Source organism: Trachemys scripta, chromosome 8, assembly GCF_013100865.1.
Source record: "Trachemys scripta elegans isolate TJP31775 chromosome 8, CAS_Tse_1.0, whole genome shotgun sequence".
Classification (NCBI taxonomy): Eukaryota; Metazoa; Chordata; order Testudines; family Emydidae; genus Trachemys; species Trachemys scripta.
Genome location: NC_048305.1, coordinates 36749610 through 36774708, shown reverse-complemented (window position 1 = coordinate 36774708; position 25099 = coordinate 36749610). Strand labels below are relative to the sequence as shown.

Below are 25099 nucleotides of genomic sequence, written 5' to 3'. Positions count from 1 at the left end.
CACCTGCCTCTTGTTTGACTGTCTTCTGGGATTGCAAGGATTTCAGGGCCTCTGTTACTCTTCCCCCCCACACTCCCTCAGGACAAGGGCCGGGTGTTAAATGTCACTGCTGCTGCTGTTCCATTCTTTGAGTTCCAGGGACCTTTTAAAAAGTGCACTGGGGATGGTATTTTGCAGTGTGCAGTGAAAAGCCTTATCTGGAAACTCCCATTGGAAACTGTAACTATGCTGGTTCTGGTGGACCCAACTGAGAGTGCCAATTCAGGACAAATTGCTTAAAACAGGGCAGTTACAGCCCAAGGCTGGGGTTTTTTCACCTCGAAGGCAAACCAAACCAGCCAGACTAAGAGGACTTTGGTTTCACCCCACTAGCTAACCACAAGTCACACAAGCAATTCCTTTTGACACTCGTTTCCCAGTATCACCACCAGTGCCACTCATTATGGGGACAAATGGTTATGAAAACCAATACCCCAGTAAAAGAAAAAAGGTTCTCCTGATCCCCAAGGATCAAGCCACAGACCCAGGTCAATATACAAATCAGATCTTACCCACAAATCACGCTGTTGCCAATCCTTTAGAATCTAAAATCTAAAGGTTTATTCATAAAAGGAAAAAGATATACATGGGAGCTAGAATTGGTTAAATGGAATCAATTACATACAGTAATAGCAAAGTTCTTGGTTCAGGCTTGTAGCAGTGATAAAATAAACTGCAGGCTCAAATCAAGTCTCTGGAGCACATCCACAGCTGGGATGGGTCATTCAGTCCTTTGTGTAGAGCTTCCTTGTAGCAAAGTCCCTCCAGAGGTAAAAGGCAGGATTGAAGACCAGATGGAGAGGAGGCATCAGCCTTTTATAGTCTTTTCCTCTTTGTTCTTATTGTGGAAAATTACAGCCAAATGGAGTTTGGAGTCACATGGGCAAGTTCCTGCATACTTTGCTGAGTTACAAGGCATATGTGCCTTTTCTCAATGGGTCAGTTGTATAGCTGATGATCCTTAATGGGCCATCAAGCAGGAGCCGGAGCAGGGACATGCTGCTGCTTCTGGGAGCTGCTTGAAGTAGGTGCTGCTTGGAACCTGCAACCCTGAGCCTCTCCCCACGCTCTGACCCTGCCCTCCAAACCCCTCAATCCCAGCCCGGAGCACCCTCCTGCACCCCAAGCCTCTCATCCCCAGCCCTACCCAAGCCTGCACCCCCAGCTGGAGCCTGCACTCCCATCTCCACACCTCACTCCCTCACCCCAGCCCAGAGCCCCCTCCCACATCCAGATCTTATTTCTGGCCCCACCCTGGAGCCCACACCCCCAACCAGAGCCCTCACCCCCTCCCACCCCAACCCCAATTTTGTGAGCATTCATAGTCTGCCATACAATTTCTATTTCCAGATGTGGCCCTCGGGCCAAAATATTAGACCATCGCTGCTATAGCCTGTCTAAACCTTAGACATTTCCGCCCCGTGCATCCCTTCAGGCTTGTAGAATGTGAAATTGTTTATTTCTGAGACCATTCACCTAATCTCTGTCCAAATCCTCTCTCAAGATTATTCTGTAAAACAGCTACAATGTTGAGTCTTAACCACTCCCCTTCTTCTGTTTCAAATCCTAATGCTAATTACATGTTTTTGTCCAAGGCTGGAATTTTCAAATTTGTCCAAATCCCATCAAAATTTAGTGGAAGTTGGATACCTAATAATCTGGGCTTTTTGGAAATACCCCAGACTGATTAGAAAGTTGCATGCATTGAAATGTAACCTAAATCACTTTAAAACAAATGTTGCATCTTCAGCAGACTGTCATGATTGTATACTTAAAAGTAAAACTCAAAAGCCCAGATTTTGCTTAAATTAATGAGAAAGCAGCTCCTATTTTTCTTTAAAGGTAAGAGTGGTTACACTTAGCACATTTTTTAAATGTAGGAACTGGCAACTGCTTTCCAACTACCAAGAAAGAAAATTGCGGAGTTGCTACTTTCTCGTGCATTTAAATGGGTGCTGAATTATTAAAGTTATACTGTCAGGAAAACCTGAATTCTTATTAGAGTATCAGTATATGGGAGCTTTCACTGAGATAACTGGTAGTGTTACAGAGAAGGTGGGCTAAGGAATAAGGTTCCTAAGCAAATAGAACAGGATCCAACCCTGACATTTTTCTTTGTCACAAAACTTGCACTGACTTAAAAGAGCACCTCTGATTTAATACTTAACTTCAAGGTGCTACAACTGATCACTGCAGTTTTCCTTTAAAACTTCTGAACAAACCAAAGCTGTACTGTGTTGGGTTGGGTAGGGCTGGAAGAGGCTATATTAATTCTGGGAGAAAATAAATGAAGAAACTCTCTTCTCCATGAGCCACTTTCCCTGAAAAATCAGAAGTGGGTGGGTTTGACTGGCTCTGGTGCCTGCTTTCTTTTCTGGAGAAGCTGGTTGTGAGTAGGTAGTTGTAAGTTTCTGCAAAAAAAATTGTTGACTCCTACAGCAACTGCATCTGAAAGGACTGGGCTGGGGGGGGGGCATTACACTTTGCTAGCCCTGTTCACACAGGGCAGTGCACAAACCGCCCCAGAACATGTTGCCTTTCTCTGACCCTGCTAGCAAATGCAAGGACATTTCATTATCGTTAAGATAGCGCTGGTTCTTGAGCAGTCTCCATTCCTATTCAGTTCCCTTATGTTATTCTGCATCGTGCCAGCGTCAGATCCTCAAGGTTCGGCAGTAGCTGGGCCTGTGGCTGCCAGGGCATTGGGCTAGTAGTTGGGGGTTTCTGCAGCTATTACTTCTCGTGGTTTTTCTCATTAGTGTGAGTGTCGGCACAATAAGGGAGCTAATGGGGAGGGAGGGTGGTTCTGTACATAACTATCCTTCAGTGCTCTGGAACAGGAAGAAGTGACAGGTGCTATCCGCCTCGCTGCTGCATGTGGGGGGGATCAGCTGGGGCTCCCGTCCCACCCCTTTCGTGGGGAAACTGCCCGCATGGCCCCTGCCCCCTTGCCTTGCCGGCAGCCCTGGCGCGGAAGCTGCGGGGAGCAGCGCCCCTCTCCGCAGGCCCCCCAAGGGCTGTAACTTTGTAGCGATGCCCAGAGACGGCAACTTCGCCTCAGCCGCTTCGCCCTGGGTGCCGGAGCGAGGCGCGCCGTCGGGGCCGAGGCCAGCCCCACCCTGCAGCCCGGGGGCGGGGTGAGCCCAGCCAGCGCCCAATGAGCGAGCCCCGATCGCGGCCACTGGAAGCTTCCAGGCCTGGGGAGGGTATAAAGGGGCGGCGGGCGCAGCCGCTGCTGTGGCGGGTTTGGCTGGTGTAGCATGGAGGGCGCGCTGGAGGCGCAGGTGAGCGCCCCGGGCCTCCCCTGCAGGGGCCCGTCTGGTTGGATGGCGGCGCGAGTGAAGGAGCCTGGGCTCTGGTGCCGAGCACGTTGTCCTGGGATCCCTGGGTAGCTCTAGCCGCCTCTTGCTTCCCACCCGAGGGCAGGAGGAACCTCCAGCGTCCTCGGGCAGCGCAGCCTCTTTGGCTGTTGTGGCGCCTTCCGCCGGCACAGGGCTCCTGGAGCGGGGCTCAGCACTTTCCCGGCCCCAGGGGGCCCGTCCCGTCTGCAGGCAGCGGAGCGAGCTTCGCTGTGAGCGTCTCCTCCGGTAGAGGGCAGGGCGGGGCTGCCGGGACCCTCCTGGCGCGGGGGACGCAGGCTTGGAGGGATGTGCGGGGTTGTTGCCATCGCTGGTTTGGGGTAGTCGCTCGAGTGCTCCCGTGTGCTGCCCCTCTTGGCTCCGCAAACTGGCCCTGAGGATGGCGGGTGCCAGGTTCAGGGGCCCGGCGGAGCCGTGCAGCCAGTTTTGCTGCGGGTCTGGCCAAGGGGCCGAATTACCTCCCTGGAGACTCCCCTAAACAGGCGCTTTGTGGAGAGGAGTCTGCCCCAGGGTCCGGGAGCGTTAATGAACTTGGATCCCCTCTGGGACCTCTTCTTTCTCTCCCCCCACCCGTGGGTCCCAAGAGGCTGGGGTGGCGCCCTTGTCAGCATGGAGGAGCCCGGAGGTTGTGTGCGCCCCGATGTGGGAGTCCAGCGAGGCTGTGTTCGGTGATGCCCGTCCCCTGCGGAGGAGCAGGGGAGTAGGTGGAACTCCAGGAAGAGGTGGGGTGGGGTTCTGGAAATCGGCGCCTGTGCTACTGATCCCTCAAAGGCTTGGAGCCTGCAAACAATCAGAGATAAATTAATGTAACTCTCCCCAGGATTTAGCTACAAATTTTGGCTTTAATTATGTGTAAATGTCAGTCTGTTAAGGCTGCCTCGGCACGATCTGTTGTACGTTGATAGTTTTGGCACACCCCCTGCCTGTTCTGGCTGACACCATTTTCCCCAACTGCTCAGCTACCACTCTGTTCAGCTGGCTGTTGCAGCCAGACCATGTTTCTCCTCAAGAGATGCAAGTTGCTTAGCTTTGGTGGCAGGGTGCTGCATTCCCAGATTAATGGGGAAAAACCATCTTCATAAGACACTCTTTTAGAGCCCCATAAAGACAACTCAAACTGGGGAGGAAGCCCATCTTTAAAAGGGGAGGGGGAAGGTGACTTAAAATCTTAACATGTATTATGGCCATCTCTACCTTTTCATGGCTGTGTTAAGCCCGTGAGGTGCCCTGGCAAGTTGGATTCTGTATGCAGGGAGCATTGTTGCTGGTTTAGAAAACTAGGGAGTTTAGGGCCAATCTCTTTCCTGCTGTCTAATCTCTACCTTCTGGAAGGATTTTTCCTGTTTTAGAAAAACAGTACAACTAAATATGTACTAGCTGTAGAAACTATAAAGTTGAGGCTTGAGAGCAGTCTCTAAAATGCTTGCTTACTTTGGAAAGCTGCCCTGTATTAATGTAAAGCGTGACTGCTAACCCAATCTAGTTAGACTAGTGCAGACCCCTGTGTGGCTGCACTTATTTTAATGCAATTTAAACTGACTTCTAATCACCTTAAGCTAAATCAAAACATGCTTGTTTTGAAACCAGAATAAGAGCCTATACACAGGGGTTTGCACCAGTTTAATTAAAGTGGGTTTAAAAAAAAAACTTGAGTGACATTGATGCAATGGTCCCATGTAGGAAAGGTTTTAAGAACTCCTTGTTTTACGGTATCTTCATACCCAGGAAAGATGCTGATGTCTCTTTGGGTGGGGTATGGGAGCTGCCACTTTACCAATATTTCTCCAGTCTGTTCACTCCAGCTGAGTTGCAATTTAAGTCTTATAAAATGCAGCTTCTAATTGGCGCGAGTGAGTCTCACAGCAATATGGTATTCTCTCAGGACATACATCTGGAATAGGATGCCAATCTTAGCATCAGTCTGAGTTGGTGGCTGACTGCTTGCTACACCTTTTTATGTATTACTCTTTAGCTTTTCTCGAATACTGAGGTGTTTCTCTTGAAAACCTTCTGCAACCTGGGAGCTTCATAGGTCCTCATCACCATGGAGTGGGTGGGTGTGAGCTGATGAGGCTCCCTGCAACATGGGATCTACCATGGCTCCATTTAATCAGACTAGGTAGGTGAACCTTGACTGAGTAGAGCCACTGGAGGTCTCTGTGATGTAATGAGTCTTGTCACATGTTCTCTGACCCTGGAGAATAAGAAAGCACAGTCTAAAGTTTTACATACCACTTGATAGTTGTTTTTGGAGGAGGGTTGTAAATGGGTGTCCGTCTACTGGTGGGATGGATCACTGCTAACTCCCTTCCTTTGAAGGCCTCAGGTGTGAGGTCAGAAATAACCACTGGGACCTTGGACAAAGTGTCTATCTGGTTCCTTGACAGATGTGGAGTGATGCTGTCAATCAGAACAATAAAACAGCCCTGTTGGCCTGGGTGAAGGAGACTGGCATCCAACTGGTGCAGGTCAATGGTCAGAGGAAGTATGGAGGCCCTCCCTCAGGTATGTAGACTGCTTTTTCAGTTGCTTTAGGCATAGAAATATAGTCACTCTACTGGTTCCAAACTGCTGAGTCCATTCACTGCTCCGTAGCGAGTAGCAATTAATGGAAAACCTAGATAAGTTTCCTGATGAGGAAGTGTGGTGATTTGGGGGCATCTGTACAATGTAAGAATTTTCATTGATATTGTGAAGCTGTTGCTATGAAAACTAGTATCACAAGTGTGTGTGTGTATTCCACTTCTGCTGGCAAGAAATTGTCATGTCTCTGCCAGACCAGGGACAATGTTGGGCTATTCGAACTCAGTGACAACTTACCCAGAGTGAAGCACATTGGGACACATCCACAGTACAAACTCTTGCCAGTGCAAGTTACATAGGTAAAAAGCTGGTGAAGTTAGCATATCACTTGTGCACTTGTATGCTTGGCTCCTTGCATTGGTGTTCTGCACGCTCACTAGGTGTGCCTATAACGATATGCAGTGGGTAGGTATCCTGGTGTGCAACTCATTGTGTTCTGGCAGTGCATGGAGGAGCAGAAACAAGTTGCACAGGGGTGAGTGGAACTGCAGGGTCAAGTTCCTATCATGTAACTTTCTGCATCTCATAACCTCTCTACCCCATAATTTTTGCTCCTGTTTTAAAAGTCCTGTGAACCCAGGCAGGGCTTGTCATTGTTGGCCATCTCTGATAGAAGCATGGAGTCTGCGCAGCTCTGCACTATTATCATGAGCATTGCAGGCACAGGATACACAATATTTTTGGAATTTGTAGAGCCACAAGAAGAGTGAGGGGTGTATTGGGGTGCTATGATGGAGCTCTCCATGGACTGCAAAAGGGGGCAAGCCTGTGTTTGAACATGTAGGTCCACAAGAGTCTATAGGGATTTTTGCTGCTGGAGGAGCTCCATTATATCCTGATAAATCTGTCATCGTTTCCTGCTGGGACTCCTGGATCTTTCTCCTGTCCACTCTATCCTTCTCCATACAGTCTGCGGTATTCAACCTCCAGGTCCTTCGTTCACAATCTGATACAGCTCTTGCTTGCAGGATCTTGCTCAGCATGTCATCTCAAGTCCTCCTCTTTCACCACCTTATCTGGCTCAGGTGTTCTGCATGTGTGAAGGGGGAACCCCTCAAGCCCATAACAGCTACAGACAGAGGTGATGTCGGGGTATGAGTCACATGCATGAGTCACATGCCCCATTTCTGCAAGCACCGAGCAGGGCCACTCCTAGACATTGTGGTGCCCTATGCCACCCCTCCACAGGGGTTGGCCCCAGGCCTCCGGGGAAGGGGGGGAAATGCGCCCAAGGTCTTTGGGGGCAGGGGGGAAACCGCCCCCTAGCACGAACCAGCAAAGTGGGTTGGGGCTGGATCGTTCCACTTCCCGCTGCCCAGTGATTGCAGGACAGGCCTGACCCCGCGCTCACAACGCGGCGGGAAGTGGAGTGACCTGGCCTCAGCCTGCTCCCCAGGCTCCCAGACTTGGGGAGCAGGGAGGAACTACCCCCCCAGAACTCACCAGTGGCATGGCTGGGAGCGGGCTGCGGCTGGGTTGCTCCGCTTCCTGTTGCCAGTGAGTGCAGGGCACACCCAACCCCTGCTGCAGTCCCCCAGCATGTAGCTCAGGGAAAGGGGTGGGGGATTTGGGGAAGGGGTGGAGTGGGAGTGGGGGCAGCTTTCCTGGCCAGGGGATCGGGCTGGCCACTGGAGCAGCATGCAGCTGCGTAGGGCAATGTGGTGCCCCAAATGTAGCTTGCGTGTGAGTAAGGATGGCTCTGGCGCCGAGCTGCGCTTGCTCTTCGTGTCCTGCCAGTGGGTCAAGAGGGGTCTGTCCTGCTGCTGTGCCTCTCCTTGGCATGTTTCTGGCTCACTCAGTCCCTCTCCCTGGCAGCTGGGCCCAGGCAGGGAGCAGAGGGGGCAGGATGGAGCCACTTTGCACGCTGGGTGAAGGTGGCTGCCTCTGTGCAGCGTGGCTGCTGCTTGGAAAAGCCCAGCTGTGGAGGCAGCAGCGGCCCAGGCCTGGCTGCTGGAGACGGGGGGCAAGCGAGTAAGAGGTGCCCCCCTGCAAGCTTATTTCCAGCTCAGCCCCTGTCCCTGGCAGCTGGGCCAAGGTGGAAGTGGAGGAGGTGGGCTGCTACTGCTTCCCCAGCCAGGCGCTTGCTCAGGCAGCCATTGCTCTGCAGCTACCCTGAGCAGCCACCCTCAGCCAGTGGGAGAAGCGGCTCGGTCTCAGCCCCTCTGCTCCCAGCCTGGGTCCAGCTGCTGGGGACAGAGGCTGAGTGAGCAGGAAATATGCCTGGGGAGAGGAGAGGGTGGAGCGGTGGGCAGTGGGAGAAGGACAGTGCCCCCCACCTGCAGGTAACTCTTGTGGGGAGTGTGGTGGCCCTGGACTGAGCTCAGAATTGGGGGCGGGGGGTGCAGGGGTTTGCTGGGGAAGATATTGGGCACTTCCTCTGCTCACCCAGAGTTTGGGGCATTGCCTGCAACCCTCCCTGTGCTGAGGTGTCCACAAGGTACAGGAGCTCTCGGAAGACACTGTGGTGCTGCGAGTTTCCCAAGGCAATGGGCCCAGCCCTCCAGGAGCTGGTGGGATTGGCTGTCCTGGCCCAGGGACATGGGGCTGCAAGGTTCCTCCCAGAGGTGACACATGGGATGGTTATGTCAATCCCCAACACCCCCCCACCCCCAGTATGAGCAGGTACAAGTCCTGTCTGGCTACAGATAAAACCAGATTGACCGTTTGCCTTCCTGGCTTGTGACATGCCTGACTCAGTTCCTTCGCTTTCACATGGCACTGCTGCTGATCCCTGTCATTCTCATTGTCCTGTGCTACCTGCTCATAGGTGTCCATGTTTCTACAGCTGGATTGGAGCTATGCCTGCACAGCCTCTTCTCCCCACAGGCACAGAAGTTCTGATATCTCCTGTCCACTCCAGGCTGGAGCCTATGACCAGCTGGGCAGCTGCACACAGCAATCTACTAGGTGTGCTTGCCAAGATGGACAGTCAGGAAAAGGCATTTAAAAATTTCAAAGGTGGGGGTGGCTTCTGGTCTCTGAGTCATGGGCAGTGGAGATGACAGTTGAATGTGTCAGGCACTGTGGGACAGCTGCTGGAGGACTGTTAGGGTCTACATAGGTAATGCAGGGTCTACACTCGCACTGTGACCCTCTGTATGTCAACCATGGCTCAGTGCTGCTTGGGGAGCTGATACTACTATGTTGGTGTAATGGAGACCTTGCATTGGTGGGAGACCAGTTTACACATACACGCACAACTAGGTTGATGCAAGGCAGCTTATGTTGACTGAACTTTGTAATGTAGACCAGGCCTGGGTGTACTCCAGCTATGAGAAGATACGCCCACCTCTCTCTGAAGGGATGGGGGAATGGCAGGAGTTGAAAGTTGTCAAACACAGAACAAAGAGGAGGTGTTGGTGGGATGTACAAACTAGGAAAGGTCAGGCACAAATGTACAGGCGATATGTTGGGCAGGAGGGGAGGGAGGGTGTGGATCAGCCAAGGACCGAGAAGGCAAGCTGGGCTGGAAGTCTCCATGCAGGAGAAGCAGTCCAGTGTGTAGAAGTCTGAGGCCAGGGGCCCGGCTTATCTACCTGAACAGAGTTGGTCTGCCAAGGGCAGGGTGAGCTAGTGAGGGGTGTTGCAGTCAGGTTGTTTTCTAAATGATCTGTAATCTGAGGCATGGTATCCGCTACTGTTAGGTCAGCAAAGAGTCCTGTGGCACCTTATAGACTAACAGATGTATTGGAGCATGAGCTTTCATGGGTGAATACCCACTTCATCGGATGCATGTAGTTAGGTCGACGTTAGGCAGCTTACATCAACCTAATTATGTCAGTGTCTACACTGCAGCCTTGTCCCACCGATGTGAGTGCCCCACTACACCAATATAATTCCTCCACTGCCATGAGAGGTGTAGGGTTTATGTTGGTGTAGTTAGGGCAACAGTGTCTGTGTAGACACTGCATTCCGTACATAAGCTGTTGGCTCTTGTCAATTGACAAGAAAGCTGGGCAGCTAGAGCCCAACTGCCTCTTACTCCCCGGAGAGATGGGCAGCTGGACCCTACTCCCGGCCGAGAATGTTGGCTGTCTGGCTGTCTTGTCAATTTTATGGCTCTGGAGCCGGGAGCAGGGAGGTGAGAAACCCCAGGTGGTTTGCCCCTGCTCCTGGCAAGGAATGGGGAGGCAATTGGGGCAGGGGGGGACCTCAGGCTCCTTCAGGGAGCTGCCAGCAAAATGGAGAGACTAGGGTCTCAGCTCCCCACACTGCCCCTTTTAGGTCAGTGGAAGCGCTTCTGGTGAGGATGTGCACCACCAACCCAAGGAGAGTAGTATAGACATGCACCACCACAGTAATTACTATGGTGGTTGTAAGCCAACCTAATAGAGGTTGGCTTAGGGTATGTCTACACTATAAACTGGAGTAATTTTCTCTATTAAAGATCAAGGATGTGTTAGACTTCTGTGCAAAGTCTGTATGTGTTAAGCATTCACACCTACCACCTGAGCCCTCAGAGGTACCGAAAAGACTCCTGCTTAGGGCCCTACCAAATTCACAAGCGTGAAATATGCACCACAGACCATGAAATCTGGTCTCCCCTGTAAAATCTGTCCATTGTAGGGGGGCGTCACAGTATTGCCACCCTTACTTCTGTGCTGCCTTCAGAGCTGGGCGGCCAGAGAGCAGTGGCTTCTGGGCAGGCACCCAGCTTGGAAGGAAGCGCCACAGCCAGCAGTAGCGCAGAAGTGAGGTTGCCGTGGTATGAGGGGGATTGTTGCTTTTTGTGGGGGCAGGGCTGGTCTTACAGGTGGATTATATGGGCAACCGCCCAGGGTGATGTGGTTGGGGGGCACTGTGGTCACTCTGCTCCACACACAGCCAACCCAATGCCCCCTTAATCTCTGAACCCTGGCCCAGAGCTGGGGGGCCTCAGCTGGAGGCTTCTGTGAGGGGAGCAGGGTGGATTGCTTTAAATCGAGGCCTTTGAAGATCACTGATCCTCAAGTCACCAAGTGAGAGCCTCTGTTTAAATACTGATTTTAATTAACTTTTCCATTTGTGCTTCAGTTCTTTTCTAAAGAAAGGTGCTGTCTTATTGGTTGGTGTACCCATTAAAACATGTTGCTTTATGACTAAGTAGAGCCTTGACACTAGGTTAGTGCATCTTTTTGCTACATGTATTTAAGCAACTTTAGAGCTTTATATTTTCAGAGTCTTAATTGTATGTTTTTTAGTATGTTAGAATGGTAACTGATATATGGCTTACTTACTAGATAATTAACTTTTTGCTCATGATTTGTGAAGCTCCATGAGGATGGTAACTGGAATTTAATTAAACACAACAGCATATACTTTTTTAAATAAAACACATTTAATACAGTACATGACCTATTGTGCCATATTTCTAAAGCAAAATTAGAATCAGGGGAAAACCATCTTGCCTCCTATAGAAAAGCAGCCTTTAATGCCAAGTTTTTGATAGCAGCTCATGGATTTAACTTATTTTATTTAAATGTTTTAAGCAATTATTTACTCAGATTTCATTATAAACAGGTTTACTTATAAAAAGTAAAATGTATAATAATTTAAAAAACAAAGTAAAAATTTTTTTTTTAACATTTTTATCACCCCTGGATGAGAGGGTTCCCCCTGTCCTCTCCCACTGAGCAGGACAACCTTGCTTTTTACCCTTTTGGATCTGCTCTATCCTGTCCTGTGTGCAGAGCTGGTGTCCAAGGCACATTGCCTACCCAGAATCCTTCTGCAGATAAGGGATAAGCTGAGGCCTGGTTCACTTTGTGCCCTGGGGGCACAGCCTCTTGTCGAACTGAGTTTCAGGGAAGTGCGGTTGTTGGAGACTGGGTGTCTCTCACAATCTTACTGCTTGGCTTTTGTTGTGTATCTGCAGGCTGGATTGGGGAGCCCCCTCCATCCGGCTCAGAGGTATTCATTGGAAAACTCCCTCAGGACATCTATGAAAACAAACTAATTCCTCTCTTCCAAAGCGTGGGCAAGCTGTATGAGTTCCGCCTCATGATGACCTTCAGTGGGCTCAACCGTGGCTTTGCCTATGCCAAGTACAGCAATCGGCGCAGTGCGCAAATAGCTATTGCTGCTCTGAACAACTTTGAGGTGCAGAAGGGCTGCCCCATCATGGTTTGCAGGAGCACTGAGAAGTGTGAGCTGTGTGTGGATGGCCTGTCATCCTCGATGGAGCAGGGCCAGCTGCGGACACTGTTGCAGGAGGTGACCACGGGGGTCCTGAACATTTCCCTGTATCCCAGCCCCTCCCGGAAGGGGGGACAGCTCGCAGTGCTGAAATACAACTCCCACCGAGCTGCAGCCATGGCCAAGAAAACTCTAGTGGAAGGTACTCAACCTCTGTGGGGAGGAGCGGGCCAGGGCAAGAGGAGTCAGAATGGCAGGGGCGTTGCAGATCCCACAAGTGGCAGTGGCTTCTCTGGGCACTAGTCTGGGAGTAGTGGGTGCATGTATCTTTTGGTCTACTGACGTCTCTTGTCCTGACAGGCTGGTATCGCCTTAAAATGGCAACATTGGTTGCCGTCTTGTCCCTTTCCATGTCCATTTGGATGTTGCTTTTGTTTGTGACCGTTGATTGCCCCAGCTATCCTGGGGTATAAATCACCAGGGCAGAAAGGAGAACTTGAAAATGACAGCAGAGCTGTCGCTTTTCCCTCAGGCTAGATGAGTTTGGGGGTGGGGTTTTCTCTAGGTTAGGCCTATAATCTGGTAACCTGTAGCCATTGTCAGTGTAAACCCAACCCAGAACTGCAGAGAATTATCAGTAGGGTCTCACTGTCTTGTATCCAATACCTTTGTGTGTGGAGGAATCTGTGTGCATTTTTACTCCCTCTTGCTTTCTTGCCTGTATCTTGCATTTACCATCCCCATTCTCAGCACCAGGAGCACCAATGCTCTGAAACTGAGACCTGCTTCTTCTTGTGCATAGGTAACTTGGGTCTGTATGAAGAGGAAATTGAAGTGGATTGGCTGAAAGTAGACATGAAGCAGAAACTCCGTGCCAACACAGAGAGAACCTTTCCAGAAAGCTTGCAGCCTGGTGGCTGCAAGAGTGGCAGTCCGAGCCAGACACCTCATGGTGCCGTGACATGCCCTTTGCCACAGGCATTCTGCGTGTTAGACTACCTGAACGCACTGTGTAAGAAGCAGCGGCTGGGAATCCCTGTGTTTCTGACTAAATGTGTACAAGCGAACCCTGACGGCTGGCTGCGGTTCTGGTATCAGGTGGTCATTCCAGGTTACCCATCCCCCTTCAGTGGGTTTATGTGGATCAAACCTGATAAGTCTGGCTTGAGTGGACATGACAAGGCCAAGAATGCCATAGCGCTGCAGCTGCTCAAAACTTTGGGTGAGTCCTTGCATGGCTCTGCAGACGTCTTGGGCTTTGTTCCCCTCAGCCTCAACAGCTAGGGCATTAAAAACCCAGTGTCTCAGTTATGGGGATGCTGTTGGACCAAATTCAGCCTGGTATCTTGACCCTTTTATGTAGGTTTAGGAAAGAACCATAGAAACATTTGCACATTCTTTCCAGTGGAATGTCAGGGGTTGATAGATGGTCCTCTTCTGCATGCCCAACCCAGCCATTGCAGCTTTGTCCTTATGCGTGAGACACTTCCGGTAGAGTTAGAGACCAGGCATGAACCGCCCAGAGTCTGGCTGAGGGGGAAATTCCGAACGAAAGTGAAATAAGCCAGTGAGGAGGAAGATGAAATTAAACCTTGAAATAATTTTAATCTTGGGAACCTCTCCTTGCTTGAGGGATTTCCTGCCCTCCAGGTTAGGGGATGCTAGTATCTCCTGTTGCCTTTGGGATTGCAAGGGTGGGGAAGGGAGCAGGAATCAAAGGAATGTGAAACACCTCCTGCTGGAGGGTAGGTGAATTGCTACCCAGTGGAGTGACTGGGTTATGGGCTTCCTGTGCTAGCACTCCAGTGGCTGGCGTGTATTGATGAGAGCTGAAGTTGAAGGAGGAGCTGTGAGCTGCAGGAAAGGCTGGGTAAATGGTCTATTTGGGAAGGGGAGGAGTGGGCTGTCTCTCTGACTGTTCATCTCTCTGTTGTGTTGCATATGGCTCTAATTCTCTTTTCCTTCTCCAACAGGGTGCCCGGTGGTGTAGGCTGGATGTTTCCACAGAGCCATGTGCTGCCCCTCTGGGGCTTGGTGCATTGGCTTTGCGTTCCTGTGGGGAGGAGGGGTGGGACTGATGTGCTGACGTATTGTAAGCTGGTTTTACAGGACGTGGGCACTGAGCAGAGGCTGCTTCTGGTCCCTGTTCGTCTGTTTTTGTGTTTTCTCTCAGATGTTAGTTTGACACAGATTTGTCTTAGGTTTTTTTAAATGTTTTTGTTCTCTGCTCTGGTGTGCCCAGGTGGGTTAACCCAGTGAGACGGGGGAAGGTGGATGTCATGGGGATTCCCACATACCATTGTAGGACAGGCTAAATTGGCCAGGCAATGAAGGACCCCATCTGCATAGGTCTTGGGGTCATAGAGGATGCATGCTGGGCAACTAGGTGAGTCTGACCAGGCTCAAAGATTTTTCTTTTGTTCTATTTGGGTTTTATTTGTATTGAAATACACCTGCCAGCGTGGTAGAGAGGGGGATGTACAGTGCTCTTTGGAGAGGGTCTGGGGAACTCCCTGTTATTAGACTGGGCAATTAATGACTGTCCCTGGCATGTACAGCACAGTGCTATATTGATAGCAAGCCCTGCAGGTGCACTGAGCAAACCTCTGCTTCCCCCACCCCCACCTGGGGGAAGGGCTGCTCTGTTTAAATTCCTGGGCCTAAATCTTGTTCTCTTGCCTTTTTGTTTGACTTATTCTGTTAAAGGTTGTTTACTTTGTTTTAAAAGCTTGGTTGAGTTTCTTATTGTGGCCTTGGCCAGTGAGGTCAGACAACTGTCCTGTGAAGCAAGGAAGAGCATGGGACTAGTGCTGGGTGGGAAATACCCCCTGCATTGCTGCCTGTTCCACTGGCCTAGGCACTGTTTGGAAGAATCCAATGTTCTTCATTGGAAGCATCCCTCCTGGGCTGAGTTGTGAGCAGAGGCCTTTCCTGAATCCTGCTAGTGCCTAAGTAGGGGAGGGTCATGGCTGCCATGCTGATGGGAGCTGTTTTTAATGAGGAAATGGTGACCACCTCTCTGAGGCACCAAGGTATTTATGAGCAAGGGACTGTAAGGAAATGGCATTTGGGGTTCTCTGGTCCCCAGTGGCATTGATAGTCCATGCCGCTGTGTATGAATGGTCATTCAGACTGACTGAAGGGAAGTTCTATTAAAGTAGCCTGAAAGGCAACTGCTGTGTCCTGTCTTCTCTGGAGTATGGTGCCAACAGCCTTTTGGGCCCCCCATATGTGGAATGGATCCTACCTCTGTCACCAGTGTTGGCTTGAGCTCAGGGAGAGGGGTCCTTCTCCACTGCTGGAATGCTGAGTCACCATCCTGCTGGAGCAGAAGGGCTGGTGGGCTTCCATGTCAGCAGCTACACTCTTCCTTCCCCAAAGCCAGGCCAGTGAGGTCCTGTTCTAGAGTATCCTCTGGTCTAACCTCTGGCTGCCTAGTCCCTGCCCCGAGCAGCATGAGCTCTGCTCTTCCCACTGCTTTATCTCCAGCACTGGCCTGTCCGCTCACATGGCGTTTGGGCCTTGAAAAGCTCAACCTCATGGCTCCATTAGCTAATGCCTGGGGCTGGCAGGGTTAGGGAGGAGCTGCTGGGGTGTAGGGAGAGTTGCTGGCAGGGGGCAGCCACTGCTGAAGGTAAAGTGGAAGCTTAAATGCTTCAGGGAGCAGTGGCAGGTGCTCAGCTTCACGCCCGGTACTGAGTGTCTCCAGGGTCTGTCTGCTGGTGAGCTGCCCTGGCCTTAAAGAACTTGGGGAGGGGTGGCAGAGGCTCTGCTCCTGAGTTGGAGCTTGCAGGATTTTTTAGAGGGTTTTGGGGGTGACTGCAAAGGCTCAGCTAGGAGTGAAGCACCTGCCTCATGGTGGTGGCTCACATCCTCTTGAGAAACCAACTGCCCCTTCCTTGGGAGTTCTGTCAGTTCAGGACAGCTGCACCCGTTTCCTCTCCTATGGTCCACTGTGGGCACCTACTTAAGTTCTCTGGCTTCCTGCTGTCATCTCATGGTGGTGGCAGAGACCAGTTTGTTCTCTCCCTCCTGGGGGTGGGGGGTTCCATGCTGCAGTTCCCTGCCTGTACTGTGACATTCCCAGCAAGCCAAACTACATAAACTGGCCACTGTCTGTGCTTTGCTTCCTCTCCACTGCCTATGCCCAGAGTAACTGCCTGCAGTTACACCAAGCTGTTTTTAAGCAAGTACATTTATTCTTAATGTGAAACTTTTTGAAAACACTAAAAAAAAAACACCTCCATGCGAGGTACAGTGCTTCCTGGAGCTCATGCCCACTCCACCCTAGGCCCCTGTTAGCTGTTACAAATTCAGCATCCACAAATATCCCTTTCCCTTTGTTACTAGTTCATAGCTGTCTGATTCAGAACTAGAGCCCAGACTGGGTTGATTGGCCTTTTTATTGATGCAGCTCAGGCCCTTGATCTCCAGCTTCTGCTACAGGTAAGCAGCAGCCTAGTGTCAGGGCCTATGTCTGGCAGGCTTGGTTTTGTGTAAGGGAATTTGCATTAACCTCTCCAAAGTATTTCCCAGGAAACCCACTTCACATTTACGGATCCAACCTGTTCATTCTCATCTGCCACCTTGTTCAATCTAGTCCTTGAATCCCACAGCCTCACATCACATGTTCTGCTAGAGAGTACACCCTAGTCCCATAGTACAGAAACTCCCTTAATTCAATAAGGTTTCCCAAGGATCTGCTGGCGATTGCCCTCTGTCACATTTCCCCTCTCCTCTTTTGTCAAGCTCTTCTGCTGTTGAGACTAGGGGGTTCCCCCTCTTACTGGTAAGGGGGTGGGCAAGGGATGTACACTGGCATCCTTTAGTGATAAAACAGCCCAGTTGGGACACCGTTTGGCTACTCTATACTGATGAATGTGCTGTCTATGGTATGGAAAGCCCTGTTGGAGGGCGTGGTGTAGGAGAGCCAGAGCAGAGTACTCGCCTCTCTGGACTCCCTCCCATCATCTCTGCCCTAGCTCCTTAGTGCCTTCCCATGAGGGTGACCTTTCCCCTATCCTTCCTAGCTGAGTGCTTTCTGGAATGGCTTGTAAACTCTCCATGCAAATGGCTCTTGCAGTTAAGGGACTGTGCTGTCTTTTGTGTGACTCGCTCCTGCAGGAGTGGTATTGCCTTGTCTCTGTCCCAACCTGTCAGGGTGGTCACAGCGGTCCTCTGGTGCAGGTAACTGTGTGGTGCCTTGGACCAGTTCTGTCAGAGCAACTCTTCAATATGTCTCCATGTCTAAGTGTTGTTAGGGCTTGAGATGATGGGAATCACTGGCTTGAATGAACCTGCTCTGGTTCTGTTTTCCACCCTACCATGTGCTTAAAATTCAATGTGTTGGCACCCAAAATCACTGGTCACTCCTGGAATTCCAGGCCTAACTTGACACCTTTTTTTAATGGGGCCTGACTTTGGACAGGCTGATACCAGGTAACCACACTGAGCCCTTGTACTGCCACCCACTTGTCTGTCACTGGTTTCTGGAAAGGGAGGGAGTAGAAACCCATCCTAGGCCTAGGGCAGGAGAGGAGAGAAAGGGCTGTGTCCAGGCCAGAGCAGCTTGGGATAGTGCGTAAGGCAAGCTGCAGCAGAGGACACACTGGTGGTTTTTCCATAATGTACAAAGCCGAAGTTTCTCCCCTCCCCCTTGTCTTCTCTCTTCCCCCCTCCCCCCCACCCCCAGTATCAGGAAAGCTACAGCCAATGCAGGAGCAGTCAGCTATATAGTGGAAGGTTGGGCTATTTTGAGCCCTTATGCGAAGGGCCAGGTATGTTGATTTAATGAAGTCAAGGGGTGGCTGCTGTTTAAACTAAAGTGCTACCAGAAGGCAGTGTGGCATAGCTCCTGGGGCATGGAACTGGGATTTGGGAGTGGGATTCAAGTCCTCCTTCATCCACTGACTTGCTATGTGAGTGCATTACTTAATCTGTTTCTCCTCCCACCCTTTGTCCAGTTAGAGTGGGGTGGGCAAACTTTTTGACCCAAGGGCCACATCGGGGTTGTGCAACTGTATGGAGGGCCACATAAGGAAGACTGTGCCTTCCCAAACAGCCTCGTCACTGCCCCCATCCGCCCCCTCCCACTTCCTGCCCCCTGACTGCACTCATCAGAACCCCTGACCCATCCAATCCCCCTGCTCCTTGTCCCCTGACTGCCCCCTCCCGGGATCCCTGCCCCCTATCCAACCACCCTCTGCTCCTTATCCCCTGACCACCCCCTCCCAGGACCCCCTGCCCCTAACTGTCCCCTGGGATCCCACCCACTTATCCAACCCCCCCCGCTCCCTGTCCACTGACTGCCCTCCTGACCCCTAGCCACATCCCAACCCCCTGACAGGCCCCCTGGGACTCTCACTCCCAACCCTCCCTGTTCCCCATCCCCTGACAGCTGCGCCCCTGAACCTTTGCCCCATCCAACCGCTCCCTTACCTGCTCCCCTCTCCCCCGACCCCCTTACCAGCAACAGGAGCTCGCAGCCATGACACGGAGCCAGAACCAGCTGCCCTCCCAGGAGCGGGGGGCCAGAGTACGGCAGTGGGGGAGGGGTTGGGCACTAGGCTCCCTGGCCGGGAGCTCAGGGGCTGGGCAGGATGGTCCCACGGGCTGTAGTTTGCCCATGTCTAAATTAGACTGTCACTTGGGCAGAGGGAGTGTCCTTTTTGTATATGTTGGTACAGCACCTAGCACCTGTTCCCAGCTTGGGGCTGGGATGAAGTGGGGAATTTTTAATATTTTGTAGGACTATTGTGTGTGCCTCAGTTTCCCCTGTGCAATACATATTTAACTGGGCGGGGGGGGAGATAGGCTATGGCTACACTGCAGAGCTTACAATGGTGCAGCTGCACCTAGGCAGTGTTGCTAGCCCAGACACTATGCTGCCAGGAGAGAGCTCTCCCATCAACTTAATTACTCCCACACACCTGAGCAGGGGTGGCTATGTTGGCGGGAGAAGCAATGTCCACACTGGTGCTTAGGTTAGTGTAACTAACATCCCTCCAGGGGCTGCTTAGGCCTGGTCTACACTATGGGATTAGGTTGAATTTAGCCGTGTTACATCAATTTTAAAATAAATGTGTCCACATAACCAACCCCGTTCCTTCAACTTAAAGGGCTCTTAAAATTGACTTCTGTACTCCTCCCCTGAGGAGGGGATTAGCACTAAAATCAACCTTGCTGGGTCGAATTTGGGGTAGTGCAGATGCAAATCCGGGGTAGTGGTCTCCAAGAGCTATCCCTGAGTGCTCCAATGTGGCTGCTGTGACAGCACTTTGAACTCAGATGCACTAGCCAGGTACATAGGAAAAGCTGTGGGAACTTTTGTTTAATTTCCTGTTTGGTCAGTGTGGTGAATTCAGCAGCACAGGTGACCATGCAGTCCCCCCAGAATCAGAGGGTAGAATGTTTCTATGCTCCCCCTATCACTTCCCTCCCTGAGCTTATCGCAGATTAGAAGATGGAAAAAAACGCACTTGTGATGACATGTTTTCCAAGTTCATGCAGTCCTCCTGCACTGATAGGACACAGCTTAATGCATGGAAGCGTTCAGTGGCAGAGGCCAGGAAAGAATTAAGTCCGCATGAAGAGCGGAGGCAGGACGTGATGCTGAAGAAAGCCAGCAAGAGCACAGACCCACGCGGCATCCACTGTATAACCACCTACCCTCCTCCCCATGTTCAAGAACGTGGGGGGGAGGCTCCGGGCACCCAGCCCCTCCCCTCCAGAGGATGGCCCAAGCAACAGAAGGCTGTTATTCAAACAGTTTGATTTTTAGTGTGGCTATAATAAGCAGTTTGGCTGTGTCCTTCTCTCCTCCCCCACCTCACCTGGGCTACCTTGTCTGTTATCTCTTTTTTTTTTATTTTATTTTATTAATAAAGAATGCATGGTTTCAAAACTATAGTTACTTTATTTCAAAGGGAGGAGGGTGGCTGGTTTACAGGGAATTAAAATCAACAAAAGGGGCAGGTTTGCTTCAAGGAGAAACGCATACAACCATCACACCGTAGCCTAACCAGTCATGAAACTGGTTTTCAAAGCCTCTCTGATGCACAGTGTGCCTTGCTGTGCTCTTCTAATGGCTCTGGTGTCTGGCTGCTCAAAATTGGATGCCAGGTGATTTGCCTCAACCTCCCACCCTGCCATAAACGTCTCCCCCTTACTCTCACAGATATTATGGAGCACACAGCAAGCAGCACTAACAACGGGAATGTTGGTTGCGCTGAGGTCTGACCTAGCGAGCTTTTAAAGTGTGTGAGTGAGCTGAGTGGGCTCCGTGCTTGCCGGGATATGGCATCTGCATGGGTAACACAGGAAAAAAGGCGCAAAAAGATTGACATGTTGCTTTCACAGAGGGAGGGGTGACTGACACCATGTACCCAAAACCACCTGTGACAATGTTTTTGCCGCATTGGGCGCTTAACCCAAAATTCCAAGGGGTGGCAGAGACTGCGGGAACTGTGGGATAACTACCCACTGTGCACCACTCCATAAGTCGATGCTAGCCATGGTAGTAAGGATGCACTCCGCCGACTTAATGTGCTTCATGTGGACACACACAATTGACTGTATAAAATTGATTTCTAAAAATCATTGTCTATAAAATCAATTTAATTTTGTAGTGTAGACATACCCTTAGTCACACCCCTCAGTGACATAACTTATACCGACATAAACTGTAGTGTTCATAGCTTCAGAGATACAACTGTGATCAAGCCTGAGCTGCCTGGGGCCCTTTGCCCAGGGAGAGGCCCAGAAACAATAGCCACACCAATTGTCCGTACACTTGGCACCTAGCAACAAAGGGTTGGGGATGGCCCACCCTCTACAGGAAGCCTGTGTGGTGTGACCAACTGGAGAACAAAGGACTGAGGAGAGCCAGGTGCACTTGTTAAGTGTGGGCTGCTGGAGGCAGGAGAGAAGCTTCTGGACTGGGACTAAAGAAGGGGTCAGAGGGCTCAGCACTAACCCACATGACCTATTCTGTAACTTTCTGTTCTCGGTATCTACGGGCATTCTATGCTGTGTTCCAGACATCTAATAAATCCTGCTGGCAAAGAGTCACTCCTGCAGTGGGGAGGGGTGCGTTGCTCCCTTTGGGTGTGCCAGTCTCCCTCAGGTGCCCAATCCAGGGGTACTCAGCAGGGAGCTCATGGCATGAAGCAGGGGAGCTGAAAGCTCTGAGGTTTGATCCTAGGAGACAGAGAAGTCAAGAGACCTCCCCTAGTGGGAGTGTGACCCAGAGGGGGCTGCCATACTGAAGGGGCTCTCTGAACGAACACTGGGCCTGTCGACCCGTGACAGGAGCCTCTGACTTTCACTGTAATAAAAACACGCCAGAGTTTAAAGTCTTGCTACACTCCCATCCCCTCTGAGGTTTAAGAGCACGTAGCAAGCTGTAGTCTCTCTGCAAGTGGTAGCATCTTTGTTGCTAATTTATAAAAAGCAAAGAGCTTTTTCCCAATAACTGGTCTATTGCTGCTGACTATTCCTTCTTTCCTTCCCCTTTGTTACTCTTAAGAGTGGTTCTCAAACTTCTTGTATTGGTGACCCCTTTCACACAGCAAGCCTCTGTGTAACCCCCTTATAAATTAAAAAGGGGTTAATTTAACAGGGGCTTGGGGCTGTCAGCCTCACACAGGACCAGGCTTTGGGCTCTTAGCCCCACAGAGCTGATAGCTTGTGACCCCCATGTAACCACCTTCTGACCCCCTGAGGGCTCATGACCCCCAGTTTGAGAACCTCTGCTCTAAGAGCTGTCTTTACATAAAGGGGCAGGTGACTCCCCTGCTCACAACATTTTAATTGATCACTGCTAAAATGTTAAAAGCCCCAGCTGCATGTGCTGCTGTTGCCACACATAGGACCCCAAGTGAGGTATAGCAGGAGGGCAAGTTCCTCGCTCTTGCTGCCTATGTGCTTAGAGTTTAGCTGTCAGTGATTTCTGGGGTGCAGAGTAATCCCAGGTGCTGCACAATGGGTAAAATGTACTGACAAACTAGGTGCTTCTTCTGAAGAGTTCACAGGCCCAAGGGGCTGCAATAAAGAGAAATGGTGAATGAACAAACTCTCAAACGCTCCAGGTCATAAGAACATAAGAATGGCCACACTGGGTCAGACCAAAGGTCCATCTAGCCCAGTGTCCTGTCTTCCAGCAGTGGCCAGTACCAGTTGCTCCAGAGGGAATGAACAGAACAGGTATCATCAAGGTCTTGTTGCAATGGGTGCTAAAGGGCAGGCTAACAGAAGATCAGTCAGTGAAGCAAGGCCACTGTGGTTGAGTCTGAAGTCACAAGGTGCTGAAAGCTGGATCTTTACAGGTATTTAGGTGCCTCATGGGATTTTTCAAAAGTGCCTAAGCTGCTGTGGTGCCTAAATACCTTTGACAGACTGACCCCAAATCCTCTCTCGTGGTTTCAAACTCTTGGGCCGATTAGCCAGCCATGGGGCTCTTCCCAAATGCCAGTGTGCCTGTCTCCTGCTGGGTGTTGGGGTGAGGCCTGGCTGTCTTTTGTGCTACAAGTGAGGGCAACGGCAGTAGGTTAAACAAACTGGTACAGCTTTGCCTGGAGTCACAGGGCTGCAAGGACACCGTAAGCTGGGGGGAGCTGGCAGTCAGTTTAACCGCGATGGCTCAAAATAGCCACAGGGTGGCAGCTTACTACAAAACATTGAAACAAACCTTGGACCCATTGCATGCAGCAGGAGGAAGGAGAGGAAATAGCAGGGCATGCAGCTGGGTAAAAGCAAAGCAATACAAGTGCCTGGAAAGAGTAGGCCTGGCAAGTAAGCACAGCTTCCCTCAGGAGGGTTTTTTCCCCCATAACTGTCAGGATGGCCGAGCGGTCTAAGGCGCTGCGTTCAGGTCGCAGTCTCCCCTGGAGGCGTGGGTTCGAATCCCACTTCTGACAAATGCATTTTTTATTAAATCCACTCCTAAAAGCAGCCAAGAAAGTGGTAAATATCTCGCATAAGCTGCTGTGCCTGTGATATTATATAGGGTGCAGCCTTTTTCTGTATTCCAGAGATGGGCAGCATCCCTCGCCTAATGGCAGGCTAGGAAAGCTCAACTGCACAGAGGAGAGTGAGGACGAGCCAGCCTTTGATCCCTCCCCCCAGCACAGCCACTGCTCACACTACCTACATCAATCAGTGATGTTAAAGAGCAATTCCCCAAGCCTAAGGAAAGGCAAATGCTGAGGCCTGAAGCTGTGTGACTATCATCATGGCTTGAAGCTAGGAAGCAGAGCCAGGTTCTGCCCCTCTGACCAGTACAATGCTGCCAGGGTACCTGGAACAAATCCAAGGAAACCCTGGGAGTGCTGGCTCAGATGAGCTATTCTGCTCTGTGTGGCCACTAGGCGGCACTGGGCTGGGGAGAGAGGCTGGGTCTGATTCTAACCTTCTGAGTGAAGGCCATTCTCCCCTCACTCACCCACCCCCGTTAGTTCCATCAGAAGCTCCAGGCAGCAGAAAGCTGGAGCCAACACCATTCTGGGGCACTGGTGGGGTCTTCTTCATTCAGGCTCCTCTCTGAATCTCTGCCCCAGCAGGCCTCCCCTCTCATGCAGTGCAGACGACTGGAACAGGGGAGCTGATGCTCACAAGGCTGGCAAGGTGGGGGTAAGCCAAAGGAATTACAATGGGTGGGGGGTTGTTTTTTATATATCTCAGGCACAATGGTGGGCAAGGGCCTAGTGCTCAGAGATGGGAGCTTCAGCTCAGGTGCAATGGCTTCTGCTCGCTGCCCCTTGTGCTCCTCCAGCTCCTGGCCATGGCTGGGAACCCACCCCTCATTCCCTAGCAAAGTGTTGTTGGCAGTAGGGCTACGGTCCTAGGGAGCTGAAGGGGGGCTCAGCCCTCGTAAAACTGTATGGCTGGAGGGACATGGTTTGGACACTGCCATTTGAAAGCATTGGCCTTAAGCTCTGCCTTGGTTTCCCTCACTACAGCCTGAGGCTCACACTTTGCCTTTCAGAGTGCTTTGAGAGATGCCATGGAGGTGCTGCTGTCACACCCTAATTTATGAGAGGAGAAATCAAAGCCAATTAGAGGGACCAACAGGCAACTGACAGAGTGGGGCCAGTTCTCCAGCAGTTATGTGGAAGGAGACATGAATGCCAGCAGCCAACCAGGAGCCCAGCACATGGAAAGCAATGGCAGAACTGGCCTTGGCGGCACTAGTGTGCCTTTGCTGTTAGCTGCTCTGGGTCAGGCTAGTCATTGAGGTTGCCCAATAGAAAGCCTGGATTGACCTCCCAAAATGCACCATTTTTTTACAAGGTGTTACCAACCGGAGATGGCCCTGCCCCTTGTTCCTGTGAGTGTTTTCCAACCATGGGAGGCCATATGACAGGGGTGGACAAACTTTTTGGCCCGAGGGCCACATCTGGGTGGAGAAATTGCATGCGTGGCCATGAATGTAGGGGTGGGGCAGGGGGTTAGGGTGCAGGAGGAATTGCGGGGTGTGCAGTGTGCAGGAAGTGGCTCAGGGCAAGAGGTTGGGGCAGAGAAGGGGTGTGGGGTGTATGAGGGGCTTAGGGGAGGGGTGCAGGGAGGAGTGCAGCAGGGGGCTCAGGGCAGAGGGTTGGGGCAGAGAAGGGGTGCAGGGTGTATGATGGGGCTTAAGGAAGGGGGTTGGGGTGCAGGAAGAGGTGTGGAGTCCAGGAGGGGGCTCAGGGCAGGGGGTTGGGGTGCGAGGTGAAGGAGGGATTCAGGGTGCGGGCTCCAGCCTGGCACCACTTACCTGGAGTGGCTCCGGGGTCGCAGCGGCACGCACTGGGGCCAAGGCAGGCTCCCTGCCTGCCCTGGCCCCACGCCACTCCCAGAAGCAGCCAGCACCACATCCCTGCACCCCCTGGGGAAGGGGGTGGCAGAGGGTTCCGTGCACTGCCCTCGCCCATAGGTACCTCCCCCCGCAGCTCCCATTGGCCGGAGCTGCAGGGGGAGGAACCCACAGGCGAGGGCAGCGCACAGAGCCCTCTGCTCCCCCTCCCCCA

General features: G+C 51.5%; 1 protein-coding gene and 1 non-coding gene across 3 annotated transcripts; both read left to right on the top strand.

Annotated features, from left to right (window-relative positions):
* Positions 1-3265: 3265 nt before the first annotated feature.
* Positions 3266-15252, top strand: DND1 (DND microRNA-mediated repression inhibitor 1). 2 transcript variants are annotated; one of them, XM_034779270.1, is made up of 5 exons: positions 3266-3323; positions 5786-5903; positions 11836-12297; positions 12898-13107; positions 14069-15252. In XM_034779270.1, the coding sequence occupies exons 1-5, from the start codon at positions 3300-3302 to the stop codon at positions 14083-14085; spliced, it is 831 nt and encodes a 276-aa protein (XP_034635161.1). In that variant the 5' UTR covers positions 3266-3299; the 3' UTR covers positions 14086-15252. The 2 variants fall into 2 exon arrangements, with proteins under 2 accessions (XP_034635161.1, XP_034635160.1); XM_034779269.1 differs by having other exon boundaries at positions 12898-13317.
* A 7676-nt stretch (positions 15253-22928) lies between these two features.
* On the top strand, positions 22929-23011 carry TRNAL-CAG. The gene has a single exon. It is a non-coding gene; the product is annotated as a tRNA-Leu (tRNA).
* Positions 23012-25099: the final 2088 nt, after the last annotated feature.

Excerpts from the sequence above, each read along its gene's own strand:
- DND1 (XM_034779269.1), top strand. The coding sequence starts at position 3,300 with ATGGAGGGCGCGCTGGAGGCGCAG. Across the intron at positions 3,324-5,785 it reads AGGGCGCGCTGGAGGCGCAG|ATGTGGAGTGATGCTGTCAA; the intron begins GTGAGCGCCCCG and ends GTTCCTTGACAG. Across the intron at positions 5,904-11,835 it reads GTATGGAGGCCCTCCCTCAG|GCTGGATTGGGGAGCCCCCT; the intron begins GTATGTAGACTG and ends GTGTATCTGCAG.